Source organism: Adiantum capillus-veneris, chromosome 21, assembly GCF_014529385.1.
Source record: "Adiantum capillus-veneris isolate H3 chromosome 21, ASM1452938v2, whole genome shotgun sequence".
Lineage (NCBI taxonomy): Eukaryota > Viridiplantae > Streptophyta > Polypodiopsida > Polypodiales > Pteridaceae > Adiantum > Adiantum capillus-veneris.
In genome coordinates, this window is record NC_140951.1 from 106,783,869 (window position 1) to 106,800,464 (window position 16,596).

Genomic DNA, 16,596 nt, shown 5'->3' on the forward strand with positions numbered 1-16,596 from the left:
ACACCAAGGTTGCTTTTTCCCACCTCACGTTGATTGGCCGGCCACTACGTGCACGGACCGCTCTCAATGAGTGCAAAGAGGCCCAAGGGGAGGCTGGACAAGCCCTTCTTTCTTGGGTTTCTTGTCACTCTTCAAAAACACGATTAGGAATCGATACGCCCAAGAGGACTTGGGTTACGTGCGACCGCAACAAGTAAAAAAAATTCTGTGGTTCTTTCCTTGAGTGATACAGAACACTGCCAAAGCTCTGATACCAATGTAAGGTGCAACAAAAGTGAATGTTGAAACTTTGGTCAAGATGAGTGCTCCGAACTGTGCTCAAGGTTCCTTTTGCTTACGGAAGGGAGAGCCTTTCATTCCTTTAGTGAGAGAGTGCAATGGACACAAACAAAGTGGTGAACACTGTGAATGAAGGTGCTGAGACTGAGAGATAGAGAGAGAAGAATACGACACCAGACAAGTTGTCAAACCCTCCTCCGAAGGCCCTTGTCACGATGGCGAGAGAAGTCTATGCTATTGATTGCACAAAAACCGGTACAAGATGCTGATGCAATGTGTATCAAGGTTGTCAACTACGGCGGTGACGAGGCTGAAATGCTAACTGCGGGAAGTGCGCGATCTGCTGCTGTCGAAACGCCGAATTTGCTGTCCTGGAAAACGCTGATCTGAGGGTTGCAAAAATGCTGTTTTGAGGGCTTCAAAAACGCTGAAAGACGGGCTTCAAAACGCTGGTCTTCTTGGCTTCAAAAACACTGAGAGGCTGGCTTCAAAATGCTGGTCTTGCTTGTTGAAATCGCTGATGTTTAGGGCTGAAAACTCCAGGACCTCAAGGATGAAAACGCTGAGGTTTACGGCTGAAAACGCCAGGCTTCAAAGCTGAAAACGCTGGTGGTTCATCGCTGGTTCTGTAGAGTCCTTGCTTGAGAGAGAGAGGGAGGGATGCCTGTTGCAAGGTTACTTGCCTGTGCACTTTCTGCTCTTCTGCCAGATTGCACTAGCGCTAGGTTATCTTTTATACTTGCTTAGTTCAATTGCCCTACCCAGTTCCCAACAAAAGTCACTTAAAAATAATAAGTGAAAAATGGCTAAAATAGGGAAAATAGGTTCTGTGCACTGGGAAATGCTCCTGATGGATTCCGATGGTAATGCTGATGATGATGCTGTGTGCAACCAGAGGATATGCATCTGCTCTAAGTGCCTGGGCATGCACGGTCTGCGAACAAACTCACAAAAGTGCCGGAACACTTCCTAAGCTAGGCTAATTGAACCCTTGTCATGAAGTAGCTTGACCACATGCACATAGGGTTAGATGTGCACGTGACAGAAGAAGGCCATTGACAGGATGAGGATTGGGAGAGCATATGATCATGATGGCTTAGTGGTTGAGCATTTCATGCATGCCAGAGATGTACTAGCAAAGCTTTTAGCAGTTATGTTTAGCCGTGCCATGTGTGAGGGCTTGCCTTATACTTGGAGCCTATCTACGAGTGTACCTATCTTCAAGTCAGGAGATCCTAGGAGCCTGGGAATTATCGCACTATCATGATTGGACACACATTGGCACGGTTGTACGCGTCCATTCTTGAGCAGCAATTGAGTAGATGGACAGAGAGGGAGGGAATGCATGCAGCTGTGCAGGCAAGGTTCAGGAGAGGTTTTTCTACTCTTGACCATATCTTGACACTCAGGGCCATCATTGAGGAGGGCATATCCCATGGGAGACGGATCTATTGTAGCTTTGTGGACTTTTGCAAAGCTTTTGACACAGTACCAAGAGCAAGATTGATCCGCAGATTACAGGAGATGGGAGTACCCACAGAGCTCATATGGATCAGTAGTAGGGCATGTACGCACCTCCGAGGGTCTATCTACACCGGTTCACTCCACTATTGGGGTGAAGCAGGGCTGCCCGCTCTCTCCTACTCTATTTGGTATGTATGTGGATGAGGTTTCTGACTACATTGAGAGAGATGGTGATAGAGGTGCACTGCCGGCAAGGACATGGATTCCGCTATTGTTATATGCTGATGATATTGTGTTGATCTCCGACTCTCCGGAGGGGATGCAACGACACTTGGATGCTTTGCATAGGTTTTCCCATGAAAGTGGTTTGTCTGTCAACCTTGGTAAAACCAAGGTCATGGTATTTAATACCACCCACAGTAGATCAGGAGGTCAGCGCCCGCATTCACATACGGTCAGGAGACAGTGGAGTATACAGATGCTTACACTTACCTTGGAGTGGTTTTTAGTGGACCATTGAGGAGAGCAACAGAGACTAGATTGACTAGCGCCCATTCGGCATTGGGTAGATTGGAGAGGATATGTTCACAGGTTCAGTTTCAGGAGCCTCGGACGAAGCTCTGGCTCTTTGACACTCTTGTGGCTTCTGCATTGCTCTATGGAGCTGAGATATGGGGGCCTGGATTGGATCATCACGGGAGGACAGGTTGCACTGATGGATGGGGGGACACGGAGAAGCCTCTGGTCTCTATGATCTCGTGGCTCATTAGAGCCAAGGCTTCAGTGCCACGTGCCATTATCCGAGCAGAGCTAGCTTCTCCCCCACTAGTGGTTGAGGGGCTCACTAGATTTGTCTCCTTTATACACCGCATGTGGGAACTTCCTAGAGACGGATATGCCCACTTGAGTCCTTTCGACAGTTAGCCATGTAGGGAGATACAACATGTTGGTATGGGAAGATGACATCATGGTTTCAGGCGCATGGGTTCAGCATAGACAGATTGCCCCCCTTCCAGTACTCACTAGATGCACCCTCTCTGACTCTTACAGAGTCCGAGATCACCAGTCTCATTTTCCAGGACCTGACTCAGCTAGACACCAAGTAGACATGGATACAGCCAGCACAGGAGTTGGGCACGCAGATGGCTTTCTACAGAGAGAAGCAATTGGCTAGATACGCACATCTTCACACCAGCTGCGGATCGAGGGAGATACAGCGGAGTACCAACAGAGGCCAGGACATGCCCCGTGTGACATGGATCCTGAGACAGAGTTACACTACGTATTCCACTGCTCCGTCTACTACGAGATACGAGGCGGCTTCTATTGCTTGTTCAGAGATGGCTTTGGACCACTCTCCAAAGTCATGAGGTACGAGAATCAGAGATTCCTGGGTTTGTTTCTGCTCGAGCTGCGCAGACACAGAGAGAGCCTGATGAGAGGAGAGACTAGCTAGTTTCAAAGACACATCACAGACTTCTTTAGAGCACACACTGGACACCCGGAGGAGCTACTACCATAGCAGAGCTTGTTGCCTCACACCAACGGCACACTGATCGACTGAGGCGACTGAGCTAGGGAGATCCATACGCCCACGACTGCGGAGGACTACACAACATCGACGGAGGCTACATCAGAGGATTTGGATCACTTTGGCCCGACATGCACAACGCTCGGTCAGACTGTTGATCATGCAGGAGATTGATGAGATCCGCCAGCGACCGATGCTGGATCTTTTGTGATTTCGCTATCCCACCTAGCTGCTTAGTTCACACCTACCAGTTTAGGATTCCATAGTATTTTTATTTTGTCATTTTGTCATTTTGTTACTCTGACTTTGTATTAGATCCACCACTATAATGTTCTGGTCTCATAGGTCACTCTGGCCTTTTGAAGATTTTAATATAACATTTCATTTCATTTTTCTCTCTCTTTTGTGTATTCTCGCCACTGCTTTGATACCATGTCAAAGTTGAGGATGTTTTGCGAGATTTGAACCTTGCCTTGAACAAAGTCCAAGGCACGCTTGACGCTTGATGAGGACGATAGGACCAGTGCTCAGCTAGCTTCCTCGGTATCCACGAGGTCCGAGAGCCGTTGTTATAAATGTTAAGACGATTTGTTTGGCTAGGGAATGCGAAGCAAAATGGCAAAAGCAAGAAATCACAAGAGGACAAAGGAAAAGGCAACTTGGACAGAGATAACGGTGATAAAGATTTGACAAAGGAGATTGGCATGGCACACGTGGTGGCGGCCACAGTGACCACGCCGCCAGATTTCTAGTTAGTTGGCGGTTGCCGCAACTAGCTTCAGCTAGGGAGAGGCTTGTGAGTGGCAAAAGGGGGCAAACGAAGCTCCCATGTATTGGAGTTCAAGTTATTGGTGTTTGAACTCGTGGGTCGGAGTACAAGGCATATGCATCTGGCAAGGAACCAACGCGACGTATAAAAACACTATGGATGCGTGCATCAATCCGTTGTTTTTTTTTTTTCCGAGAAAAAGATCCTTCTATTAGTTAATGAAAACTGCCCATAGGGCTACATCCACCTCTGCAGGAGAGGGCTACAACAAGCATGGTGGGGAGACTCTCCCAATGAAAAAACAGCATATATACAATGGGGCTAAATCAAGAGATGGGAGGAGGGAAGAGCCACACAGGTGGACAGTAGTGCCATCTGAGCACCCCTTGGACCATGGTGTAGAAAGGCCCAGGGCGCCAGAGTCGAAGGAAAGCCTCGTGGCGCTCCCGCATGCGGTCGGAGCTGCCCTGTAGTCCCTCAAGCTGTCCTCTGAGAGTATGGATCAGCTCTAGCCAAAAGTCACGAACAGTCCGTGCTGGTGGCACAGGGCGAGCCTCAAAGATGCGGAAACAGCGGGCCCGCCAGATGAACTAGAGAGCTAGGCCGCTGATGAGCTCCCAACACTCCTCTCTCTCACTGCACCACTCCTGTGGAGTAAGATCTGTAGCAGGCTGGAGTGTAGGTTGCCCTCCCTGTATCACTATCATCCTGTTGGTGGAAGATAGCTCAAACTGAAGTGCCGGGCCCGTGAGGGTGGACCAAGCCGCTGCCCCCCAAGTGTACTGCCGAGCCGTGGAGAGGGCAGACATCAGCCGAAGAACTCGTAGCCACACCTGCTGGGCCAAGGGACAGTCCCAAAGACAGTGACGCTGACTCTCCACCAACTGGTCACAGGCTGTACATGCGGCCGAGAGACCACTATGCACAAGCCAGCTCCCTACTGCTGTGGCTCTGTGTGCAACCAACCACTAGAACAAAGTGACGCGCCTCGGCTGTCTGGAGTCCCACAGCCTCTGCCAAAAAGCTGCCAAGAACTCGACTGTGAGGCCCTCCTCCTGCCAATGACGTGCTGCAGCGGGGCGGGCCTCTCTCTGTGCTGCAAGTATATGACGTCCAAGCCGAACAGTGTACTGAAAGAAAGGGACTCTTGGGCGGTCTGCAGAAGAGAAGGGGTCCCTCCATAGCCACTCACCAGGATCCCACTGTACTCGTGCCAATGGACAACACTCCCAAGCCCATAGCCTCCAGTGTCCAGTCTCAAGAGCTGCTGGGTCAGGGTCTATGACGCAAGTCCTCCCACAGATGCCCACAACTCGGATCCTCTGGAAACAGCACTCTGCTACCTGCGGGGCCTCTACTGCAACTCGCTGTAATCGTCCCCCACCCTGAGGCTCGAAGAACAGGGCTAGGACAGTCTCTGAGCAAGCCCTGACTGAAATGAGAACCTCCAGTCATGTGAAGGCTCCCATCCACCGGGGTGCTACTGGCTCGAGAGGCGTGAGCCACTCAGTTGGAACTGACTCTGAGATGTCCTGACACATGCTCTGAACCCCTCTCATGCCCTGTAGCTGGACAGCCTGCACCTCCTCTGACAAACCTGTGAACTCTAGCCAGTGACCTAGAGAGCGCGCTGGACCTGCTGCCATGGGACCCCAAGAAACATGAGGCTTACTCCCAACCATGTGGCCTCTCTGAGTGCTAACCATGGGGTTCCAGACGAGGGGCTGCCGTAGGCGCTCCTCCGTGCACGTCGGCTGTCTCTACTCTAGGCCATGCCGAATCGGTCCTCCAGTCTCCTGCTCAAACCAACTCGGCGCAACTCTGTAAATATCCATCTGGTCGAAGGTTGCCAAGGGCCTCCTGACTGAGGCACCCTGGCACGAAGCCTCTGCAGCAAGAACTCCTTCCAGGGCTCCTCGCCTGGAAGAAGTCCTCTGACGACAAACTTCCCAAGAAGGGCTCTGCTCTGTTGTGCTGGATCAATGATCCCAAGCCCTCCTTGAGAACAAGGAAGTGTGATGACCGACCAAGCCACGTTGGCTCGGGCAATCTGAGTGTCGCGACCTGACCAAAGGAAGTTCCTGATCAGCCTCTCTACCTGGCTGATACAAGAACTCGAGAAGATCCAGCAAGAAGTGATGTACCACATAGTCGCCAACAACACCTGGTTGGCAACTACTACTCTACTTGCCAGCGAAAGTCGTGCTGAGCTCCAATGTAACAGCTTTCTCCTGATGGACAGGAGAAGAGGAGCAATCTGCTGCTCGGGGGACAAATCCAAACCAACCTGACAACCCAAGTACCGAAGTGCAGTCCCTGGAGGAATCCACCTGAAACCCTCTCCTGGCATCCAATCTGGCACAGGAGCATTGCCAACCGAGAAAGCCACTGTCTTTCTCCAGTTGATCAGTGCGCCCGATGCACAGCAGAAGGTCTCCAAAGCCTGCCCACATCTGTGTAAATTGGCCTCCTGGCCCTCTAAGTACAAGGCTGAGTCGTCGGCAAACTCAGCGTCCAGAAGCTCATCTCCCCGTATAGGGAGTGCTAAGCCCCTCAAACCAACCTGCTGTGACAGCAAAAATCTGCTCATCGCCTCCGCGTAGAACAGAAAGAGAAAGGGGGCAAGAGGACAACGCTGTCTGACCGATCGTGTGAGCATGAAGCGCTCACCTCTACCTCCTGCCAAAAGCACCTGACTGTGAGCTTGTCTGTACAAGGATGACACCCCTCTGATCCAAGCATCTGAGAAGCCCATCCTGCGAAGCGTGCCCTCTAGAAAGTCCCAGTCAACTCTATCGTATGCCTTCTCAAAATCGAGAAGAAGAATCACAAGGTCCTCCCCACGGAGACGTGCCAGGGCAAAAGCCTCCCAGAAAGTGAAGATGTTGTCAAGGATACTGCGTTCCTTGACAAAACCTGTCTGAGTCCCATGTATAAGGCTCTCCAAAAGTGGCCGAATCCTCAAACTCAGAGCCTTGGCAAGAATTTTGTAGGCTGAGTTGAGGATGGTGATGGGGTGCCACTGTCGAATCTCATCCAAGGAGCCACCCTCCTTTGGGACGAGGTAAATCAGGCCCTCACTCATGCTATCCGGCATCACTCCTGTGTGTAGAATGTACTGAAAGGCACTACACAGATCTGGGCCAAGCAGGTCCCAGTACTCCAAGAAAAAGCTGGGAGTCAACCCATCCTCACCTGGACAGCTACCACGCGGGAGGGCCCTAAGAGCCGTGTGCAGCTCCTCAAGCTGAAGAGGTATCTCTAGCCTTTGGCGCATCTACTCAGTCACAAGACAAGGCATCTGCGCCCAAACCTGCTCCCTGCATGCATCCTGTCTCTCTGACTGGGGCTCAGCCGACAATAGCTCACGGTAAAAGTCAATAGCAACTGCACACATATCCTCAGGCTCACAAACAACTGACCCATCGGGTCTCCTCAGCTGATTGACCTTGGCATGCGAGTGCCGAGGTCCCACTGCCTCAAAAAAGGAACCTGTCACTCTGTCACCCACCTGAGTCCACTGAGATGCCTGTCGGTGAAAGGCAAACACATGGCGCCTCTCCTCTGTGCAAGCAAGCTCCTGTCGAGCCTGCTGTAACGGCTCCTCCAACCAGGGACTGTCTGGATGCTGCTCCTGCATCCTCTGTAGTGAAGCAATGCCTCGTCTGAGACGTTGCTCCTCCTCTCTCACTGCAGCCCGTCGAGCCAGAGACTCCTGGAGAAAAAAGTGGCTAAGCTGAGCTAGGCCTAAGGCCACTCTGTCTGCAGGTAGAGCCTGGCTGTCCATGCCCTCTGTGCAGAGAGCCTCTACTCTCTCTCTGAGTGCTGAGTCCAACAAGACCCGCTCTGGGATGCGAAGCATCGTGCTCCCACTCCTCTGCCTCTCTGCCACTGTGAGGATCACTGGTGCATGGTTCGAGAAGGATGTCCTTGCCAGGATGCCCACTGATCCCCCCAAGTCACTGAAGTGGTCACTAGTGTAGAAGCGATCTATCCGCGATAGATTCACTCCTCCCACTCTGCGGTTCGGTCTAGAGAAGGCAAGACTCTCTGGAGGCCTCACGAAGCCAGAATGCTGCCATGTATCCGAGACCCTCAGAGTCATACACAACCTCTCCCAAGCTGCTAACTCGACTCCATGCACAGTAGCATGGCTGCCTCCGATCCTGTCAGAAGGGTCCTCCAACATGTTGAAGTCCCCTCCTACACACCAATGGTCAACCTGTGGCAAAGACTCAACAATCTGTGACCAAAACTCTGTACGAGCACTCGCCACATTGGGCGCATAGATGTTCAGGAAGCCCACAAGGCCACCCTCAACCTGCAAAGTAATCCACTAAGCCCTGCCTGGCACAATAATCTCTCTGCCTACAATGGCCTGTTGCAATGAGTCCGCAATAGTCATACATACCCCACCCTGGATGCCTCCAGGTCCAAAAGCAGCTGACCAAAAGGTATCATAACGTCCACGCAAAATCTGACCACATCACCGAATGCAGCTCTCAGACAAATAGTGCTCTTGAAGCATAAGGAGATCAATCTCTCCTCCCACAAGGCAACGTTGAAGCTCTTGACGCAATCGGCCCCGCTGTCGCTGAAACTGGGGCCCACCTAATCCTTGCACGTTCCACGAGACGATCCTCATGGGGAGCGAGAGAGAACAGATGCTGCCGCAGCAGCAAGACGGGCTATCTTCGAGGCAGGCTTGGATGGGGAGTAATCCGCATCCGAGCGTCCTCTAGATAGGCGAGCCTGTAGTGAGTGCCTGGCCCAAGCCCAAGCAGAGCGAGCCGTGCGTAAAGCAACCTCCTCTGACCAGGAGTCCTCATGAATGTATACATAGCAAGGCAAACACTGCGTATCAGCAAAAAAGTACACCACAATGTGCCTACATCCTGCTGAGTCTGGGGGTGTCACTGCAAACTTGGCGAGTGGCCACAAAGTCTGCAGCAAATCTGTAACTCCAAGTTCTCCCATGTGGTGAGAGAACTCGAGAACCTGTGTATGCAACCATCCCACCACTGAGTCGAGGGACCACTCTGTCTCGGTCCTACCACAGAGGGGAAAGGAGAAACCAACTGCCGAGTCCAAGGCCTCCGTCCCCCTAGCGGCGAGGAACAGAGCGTGGACCCTGAAGCAGGCTGCCTCGTGGTCTGTTGCGGAATCGCCGAGAAAGCGAGTGAATCCGTAATCGAAGAAATCCCAGCGGCGTCGGAGGTCAATGCTCGTCAGACCACGAGGGATAGCTGCAAGGGAAGATGTCTGAATCTGCAGAGGGGGCCGCAAGAATGGCTGACCCTCTCTCGCTAGGCGACTCGTGGCAAAGGCGCTGCCAAGAGATCTCCTAGCCGCCGGCGAGGGACCAGTCTCCTGAGTCGACGGTGGTACTGAAGCAGGAGGAGGGGGAGAAGGAGCAAGGGGGGGGGGGGGGCGGAGGAGAAGAGAAGCGGGGTGGGGCGACAGAGACAGGGGGGCGAGGTGGGGAGTGGGCGGGAGCAGAGGGCGGGGGAGGGGATGAGGAGGAAGAGGGGAAATCTGGAGGTGGGGTGGCTGGCGAGGGTGAAGCGGAAGTGGAGGCTGGCGTAGGGGGCTCCTCCTGCTCAAGAGGACCAAAGCGGTTCCCCGTGGGAACCCACTGCTACTGAGTAGGCACCTGAGGGCCACTCTTAGTGCCAGGCTGTCGCTGTGGCCCCTGGCGTCGACGGCCACGGGCCTGCTGCCACCCCTCCTCCGCTACAGCCCTAGGCTCAGAGGGTGGCTCAGAATCTGTGCGCTGTGCTGCTGGCTGTGGCTGCGGCCCAGCCTTGGCAGGCTGGGGCTGAGTTTGAGGTGCAGGTCGAGGCCTCCTCTGTGGACAGGCCTTCGCTAGGTGGCCCATCTGTCTGGCATCTGCAAATGAAGCACTGGTTCGGGAGACCCGAGTACTCCACACTCTGTCTAAACCAACCCCCACTCACCCGAGGCAGAAGGATGATCTTCGGGAGCGTGTGGTATCTCTGACCAAAACTCGAACTGAAGGGATGCCAGCCGCCTTGGCAGCTACTGATGCTGCCGTACGAGGTGTCTCCAGGATAGTCCCGATGGCGGAGCCAATCCTGGAGAGAAGTGGAAGGTACTCCCTCCGTAAACCCGGAAAGCAGACTGAGATGGGGATGTCTGCCTCCTCTACTAGCACATCCGAAGTCGGGTCGAAACCATGTCGCCACTGTCGAAAGTGGGCGCGTGATGCTCGGATGGCCAGTGGACTCATAGCTATGACCTTGGAGGCCATCTCGGAAGTCTCGAACTCGATCTGGTAGTACCCCCGTCCAAGGATGTGGACATCCAAAATCTTGCCCACCTCTGCGAGAAGGCGGGCCTGGAGAAGGTCTCGCAGCTCTCCTCTGCTAGGACGGGTGCCGAGAACCTTGTAGATGACAGAAGTCGCCTGCAAGCGCTCTACCTCTGCGGCAAGGCTCGCTTGCTCTGTCGGCGAAAGAGCAAGTCGAATGGTGTGCTCAGCGGGGTCGGGCGAGGGGGCTTCAGGCGAGTCCATGTGTGGCGGAGCTGGAGCCTCCATCTGTGTCTACTGCTGAGTCGAAGAAGCGGACGGTGAAGAAAAACTGCAACCGAGTACGCCGAACACTTGTCCGAAGAAAAAATGTTGCAGAGCCAGGTGCAGAAAACCTTCGGGGACAATGAGGAACGGGGGGGGATGGAGGGAAGGATAAAGAGGCGAGCGAGGCTACAAAGGCTGCGGGGGGGGGGGGGGGGTGGGGAGGGAGAAAACAGCCAGGGAATGGGGGGGGGGGGGCGGGTGGGCTAGGGGGCAGCTAGGGGTGAGGGCGGCGGGCAGCAGGGGGCAGTGGTGGCGGGCTGGGCTGGGTGAGGGAAACAGCGCGAGGGCGAGAGGGGGCAGGGGGAGGCAGCGCGAGGGCGAGGAGGAGCAGCGTGGGGGGGGCTGGGGGCAGCGCGAGGGCGAGAGAGAGAGGGGGGGTGAGGGGCAGCGATGGCGCAAGGGGGGGGGGGGAGCGTGCAGCAGCAGCGAGCAGTCTCAACGTATTTCCACTCAATTCTCTCCCAATATTCCTCTCTGCATCAATCCGTTGTTGTTGGCCGGATTATGGACCAACAACAATGGATTGGTTCATTGTCTAGGAATGTTTGCGACATTTTATAATCACTTGTGAAAGAGTAAGAGGCTTTTTTTAAACTGGAAATAGGACATGTGGCAGGAGGAAAGTTACTTGGCTTTTAAGTCAACATGTAGGAAGTAAGAAGCGGACTCAAATAAGCTTTTATGGCTGATTTAAGGGCCCAGTTTGCAAATTTTGCAGGTTAATGCAGCTACAAAGCTCCTCAAGGTCATACTACACGTCATGGCAGATCAAAAATGCGCTACACATAGCATGCTGTTTTTACAGCTGCAAACTCTCTAGGACCCAAACACCTTGCTGTTAAAAGTTTCAATGGCTCTTTGTGCTCGAGAGAATCCTGATTCAACTTTGTCTAACAATCTATGTCAAACTAGCACCAGGGCAACTTATACAGCTTGAGTTTCTAAAAGAAACTTACGAAAAGCAAGTTGAGTTCCTATATAAGCATAATGCTAAAATCAGCTAAAAGCAACTGCAATGGGAAAAAGCATCTGCATGGGTAAAGCTGATAACGTCATCTCTGCCACATCAGCCTGATGACACATGGTCATTGCCAGCCATATCAAGCATTCTGAATCAGGAAGGGACAAACCGCTCACACTTTAATTTGAATGGCAAAGTAACAATAGCCTTCAACTCTCAGGATTCCTCCCAGTGACGTTTTTACACTTGTTTTAGATTGACTCACTGATTTGTGCCTGTGCCCTCTCCCATTCTGCTCTTAAGGTTTCCTCCTTACATTTAAGGAGGTTAGTTATTGAATTAAAATGGTTTGTTTACAGTGAAACAAGTGCTGTGACTGTTTTTCTTTTTCCTTGCTCTATATTGTCATATCCAAAATGTTTAGTATACTTGTGTATGTTTTGCAGGATTATCTTTGAAATCACAGGAATTGACAGCACTGTTCTTGGCAGTCCGGCTATACTGTAGTTTCGTCATGGAGTACGACATTCATACTCTTTTAGACACGGCAACATTTGCGACAACCTGCTGGGTGATCTATATGATACGATATAATTTGAAGTCTACACACCTGTCGGACCATGATAACTTCTCCAACTATTTGGTGGTATGTTTGTGGCATTCTCTTATTATGGTGGGCGTGCCTCTTTATGAATGAGAGAGAGAGAGAGAGAGAGAGAGAGAGAGAGAGAGAGAGAGAGAGAGAGAGAGAGAGAGAGAGAGAGAGAGAGAGAGAGAGAGAGAGAGAGAGAGAGAGAGAGATGAAAATGAAATGTCATATTAAACGTCTTTAAACCTATGAGACCAAATTGATACAATCCTGATGAATCTGATACAATGTCAAGGTACAAATTAAAATGAAGTGAAATAAAGTAAAGACTAAATGGCTATTGTCATGAATCTAAGCAGCTCAGAGCTGTGTAGTACTATAAAGTGTGTGATGGTGAAACAGTCGGTAGTACAATCTCAGTGTATGAACATCAATGTTCAAGGATGTTCGACATCGGGCGCTGTCCGAGGATGTACTGCATCGGTCGTTGTAGAATATCGTCGATACCTGCCATGGTAAGTACTTGTACTGGGCGTCTTGCATGTCGAGCTAAAGTGATCCGTATCCTCTGTCATAGTCTCCGTTGATGCTGTGAGGTATCCTCCAATCGTGGGCTTCCGTATCATTTGCTCAATCAGTCAACGTACCTTTGGTGTGGGTGATATCTGGGCTCTGTTGAGTGGTCTGCCCCTCTGTCTGAGAGAGAGAGAGAGAGAGAGAGAGAGAGAGAGAGAGAGAGAGAGAGAGAGAGAGAGAGAAGAAAGAAAGAAAGCTTTATTTACGTCTTCTAAAGGCCGAAGTCGGCCTATGAGACAAATCAATGTACATCTAGTGGTAGTCCGGGTGTCTGGAAAAGAAAATACTGAAAATAAAATGCTGAAATGAAAGCTAATCTAGAACCGGGATGTGCAGTGTGGTGATATGATGGTAATGTGTGGTGGTATGGGTATATATGGCTCTGGCACCGCAGATACTGACCATATGAATATATGGCTGTGGATGTAGCTCTGTCACAACAGAAAATGACTACCTCGTGCTGAGTGAAAGTAAAAGTGTGAGGGCATAGCCGTATCAGAGCTGGCTAGTAGTGTGTAATGGGTGATGGGTATAAAAAGTGGTACATGGGGGGGAGGGACTGAAAAACCCGATGTAAGTGGGTGCTCCAATGTGTGGTGGAGCGGGCCCTCTCCAGCTGCTGCTCATGAAGTGTACGGATCCTCAATATATCCTGTTGGTATAGACGGGGCCGTCGGTATCCTGACTCCCGGGGTCGGCGTCGTGCTCGTTGTGCCTCTGCCTGCTCGAGTGTCAGCCCAGTCGTCGTCGGCGGTGTGGGATCCCCTGAAGTCATTCTCTGGAAAAACTGAGTGATCGTTTGCTGAACACCTCCAATGTTATGTGGTCGTGGTCGTGTAGACTCCTCACGTATGTGGAGTGCTCCTGTGATGAAATGGCCCACATGAGTCTGGTCTCTCCTCCTCATGCATGTCTGGAGAGTGCCCTCAATCCCAAATCTCTGTCTAAGCTCTGAGTAAGCTGGGCATCGTAGCATGAAGTGCTCCTCCGTCTCCACCTCTGTCTGACACACTGGGCAAGTCCGGTTCTCTTGTGGTATGCCTCTGGCTCTGCCCCGCTCAATCTCAAGCTGGTGTGATGAGACTCGGAGCTGGCCGATGGCTACCCGTAGGTGATGTGGCATGTACTGCTGCATATACTGAGGGGTGTCTATGAAGCCCTGATCTGATATCTGGAGAAAATGCTCATGGTAGTGGAGCATTTTCGTCGGTAGTGGCTGCCTAGGGCTGATCCATGTCCTCTCAATGTAGATATGCGAAATCTCGTGCCTGATGATCCTATTCCTCTCCTGATGAGTGAGAGTATAAGTAGGTGCATGGATGTCATACTGGAGGGGTGGTAGTCGATCTATATCAAGCCCATGTCTAGTGAACCACTCGCTAGTCTGTGCATACCAAGAAGAGGCATCTCCCGCCAGTGCTATAGACTGTGATGCCTGTAGTGCTCGATAGGCAATGCGGTCCCTATCCATACTCTGTAATCTATGTAACAAGCAAACCGTCTGAAACATTGCCTCTACTAGCATAGGTGGGACTGCTAGCTCTGCTCTGACTATATCATGTGGAACGGACGGCTTGCTGCGGATCATCCTGGAGATCATCAGTACTTGTGGGCGCTCTATCAAAGGCCAGATCGAGTCTGCCAAGCCAGGTCCCCATATGGCTGCCCCATACATAAGAGCTGGTGTAACCAAAGTGTCAAAAAACCACCCCTGCGTACGGGGCTCTTGAAAGTGTCCCTGGTGGCACTGTCTCTCCATCTGTGCGAGTGCGGAGTACCCCCTGGTCAGTTTGTCTTTGGCTGCCTGTGTCATGGAAAAGGTCCCTGATGCCGCGGTAAAAGTCACCCCCAAGTAGACATATGAGCCTACAACCTCGATACTGCCCCCTGCTGTTGTGAAAGAGCTCTCTCGTCTGATCCGTGCTGATGTATGAAAGATGAGAACCTTGGTTTTCCCAAGGTTCACTGAGAGCCCTCGCTGCGCACAAAAGTCATCAAGCCCAAGTAGATGCTGACGCAGCCCCTCTGCTGACTCTGATATGAGTACAATATCATCGGCATATAATAGTATGTGGACTGTGGTGCCACCCATCTCCACCCCATCACCTCCTCTATGCTGAATAAAATCCACTATCTCATCAATGTAGAGCCCAAAGAGTGTAGGGGAGAGTGGACATCCTTGTTTCACACCAATGGTGCTAAACAAGGTCTCTGTAGTGCCTCCTGGACATCGTACTCGCCCACATACCTGCTCATAAAGTGTATATATGCCCCATATCATGTCCTCCTCAAGCCCAAGTGAGAGTAGTCGCCTGAAGAGTCGCTCACGTGGCACCGTATCAAATGCTTTGTGAAAGTCCACAAAGCAACAGTAAAGCCTCCTCTTCTCACTCGTGCCTGGTCGATCAAGCAGCGTAGCGTGAAGATATGATTGATGGTAGAGTATGTGCGGCGGAACCCAGCCTGTCCTGCAGCTCGGATGCCTGCTGCCTCTGCTCTGGTGCTAAGCTCCTCCTCTAAAACCGCGCCAATCATAATAGTCCTGTATGTGTTGGGATCCATGGTGTCTCCAGACTTGTGTATAGGTACAATGATGTGCTGTGTCCACGAGTCTGGAAATCCCTCCACAAGTGCGCGGTTAAAGAGATGAGCTATGAAAGGTGCCAAGGTCTCTCTCCCATAAATCAGATGCTCGGCCTGTAGCTCGGTCTGGTCTCGAGCTCTACCATGTTGTAGATGCCGGATGGCTCGAGCTACCATCTCTGATGTAAAGAAGGACGAAGTGGTGGGCCGTGGTCCCTGTGGCAGGGGTATCGGTGGCTGTCCTGGTATCTGGTAAAGGTCCTTTGCATAGCGGTACCATGTGTCCGGGTCCTCGATCGATGTCGGTGGCCTGCGCTCGCGGATGCGGCACCATGCCTCTGCACTATCTCGGCTCATGAGCAAGTGATATAAGTCCCAGTATTGCTGCTCCTCCCATTCCCGCTTTTTACGGCGGGTGAGAGACTGCATTTGGCGCTGAGCCTGGCGGTGTGTGAGTACCCCGCGGGCCTCATCCTGTCTGAGCTGACGTCGTAATGCTTTGCAATCATCGTCATACCAGCTGTTCCGTGGCATGGAACCTGTGCGGGGTGCATGTGTGTGTGTGTGTGTGTGTGGTGAGGGAAGCTCTGAATGGCAGATGTGTGAATCATGGAGGTAAGATCTGATGTGAGTGATTCTAGGGGGGCATGTGGGTCGAGAGATAGGAGATGTGTGCGGAGATGGTGAGCATAGACATGAGAGAGCTCGTATGTTAAATGAATAGTGGTATGTGGCTGTGTGAGTGGGGTGGGTGTGTGTGACAAATGGGAGGTGAGTGTGAAAGTGAGGAAAGTGTGGTCTGCGCCGATAGGATGTCTCCCGACACTGAAAGATCGGAGAAGCTGGCCCCCCAGAAGACTCCCAAGAATGTAGTCGACAATACTCTCCCCCCCCCCTGTGAGGGAAGCAAGTGAGCCCGCTCGAAACTGGCCACCTCTGCATCCCGTTATAAATAACGAGATGATGTCGGCTACCAAGCTCCAATAGGTGACTGCCGTACCCGGTGGTATCCTGCCCTGAGTCTGCTGACAGTTTGCTAATCCCCATCTCCTCTGGGTCTAAACTGCTCATAATCTCTGGGTGGTCCATATCATAGAGCTCGCACTGCCTGGTCTGGGTGCGCCCGTTGAAGTCTCCCATAAGGAAGACCTCTCCGAGTGCTGAGTAGCGGAGTATGTCATCTGAGAGTGGTGTATAAGGGGAATCCCCCTCTCGTGCATGCCCATCGGTGCTCGCATATGAGGAG

The 16,596-nt window shown here is 52.0% G+C and overlaps 2 protein-coding genes across 2 annotated transcripts in view; one reads left to right on the forward strand and one right to left on the reverse strand.

The window, feature by feature from the left end:
• Positions 1-16,596, forward strand: part of LOC147431484 (uncharacterized) — an 83,367-nt gene that overhangs the window by 24,990 nt on the left and 41,781 nt on the right. The window contains exon 2 of the mRNA XM_086494584.1: positions 12,049-12,248. Coding sequence (XP_086350710.1) covers positions 12,049-12,248 — 200 coding nt within the window. The remainder of the gene's footprint in view (positions 1-12,048; positions 12,249-16,596) is intronic.
• LOC147431485 (uncharacterized) lies at positions 12,943-15,061 on the reverse strand. The gene has a single exon (XM_086494583.1). It carries the CDS (start codon positions 15,046-15,048, stop codon positions 13,273-13,275), a length of 1,776 nt encoding a protein of 591 aa, XP_086350709.1. The 5' UTR covers positions 15,049-15,061; the 3' UTR covers positions 12,943-13,272.

Excerpts from the sequence above, each read along its gene's own strand:
- LOC147431485 (XM_086494583.1), bottom strand. The coding sequence starts at position 15,048 with ATGATATGGGGCATATATACACTTTATGAGCAGGTATGTGGGCGAGTA.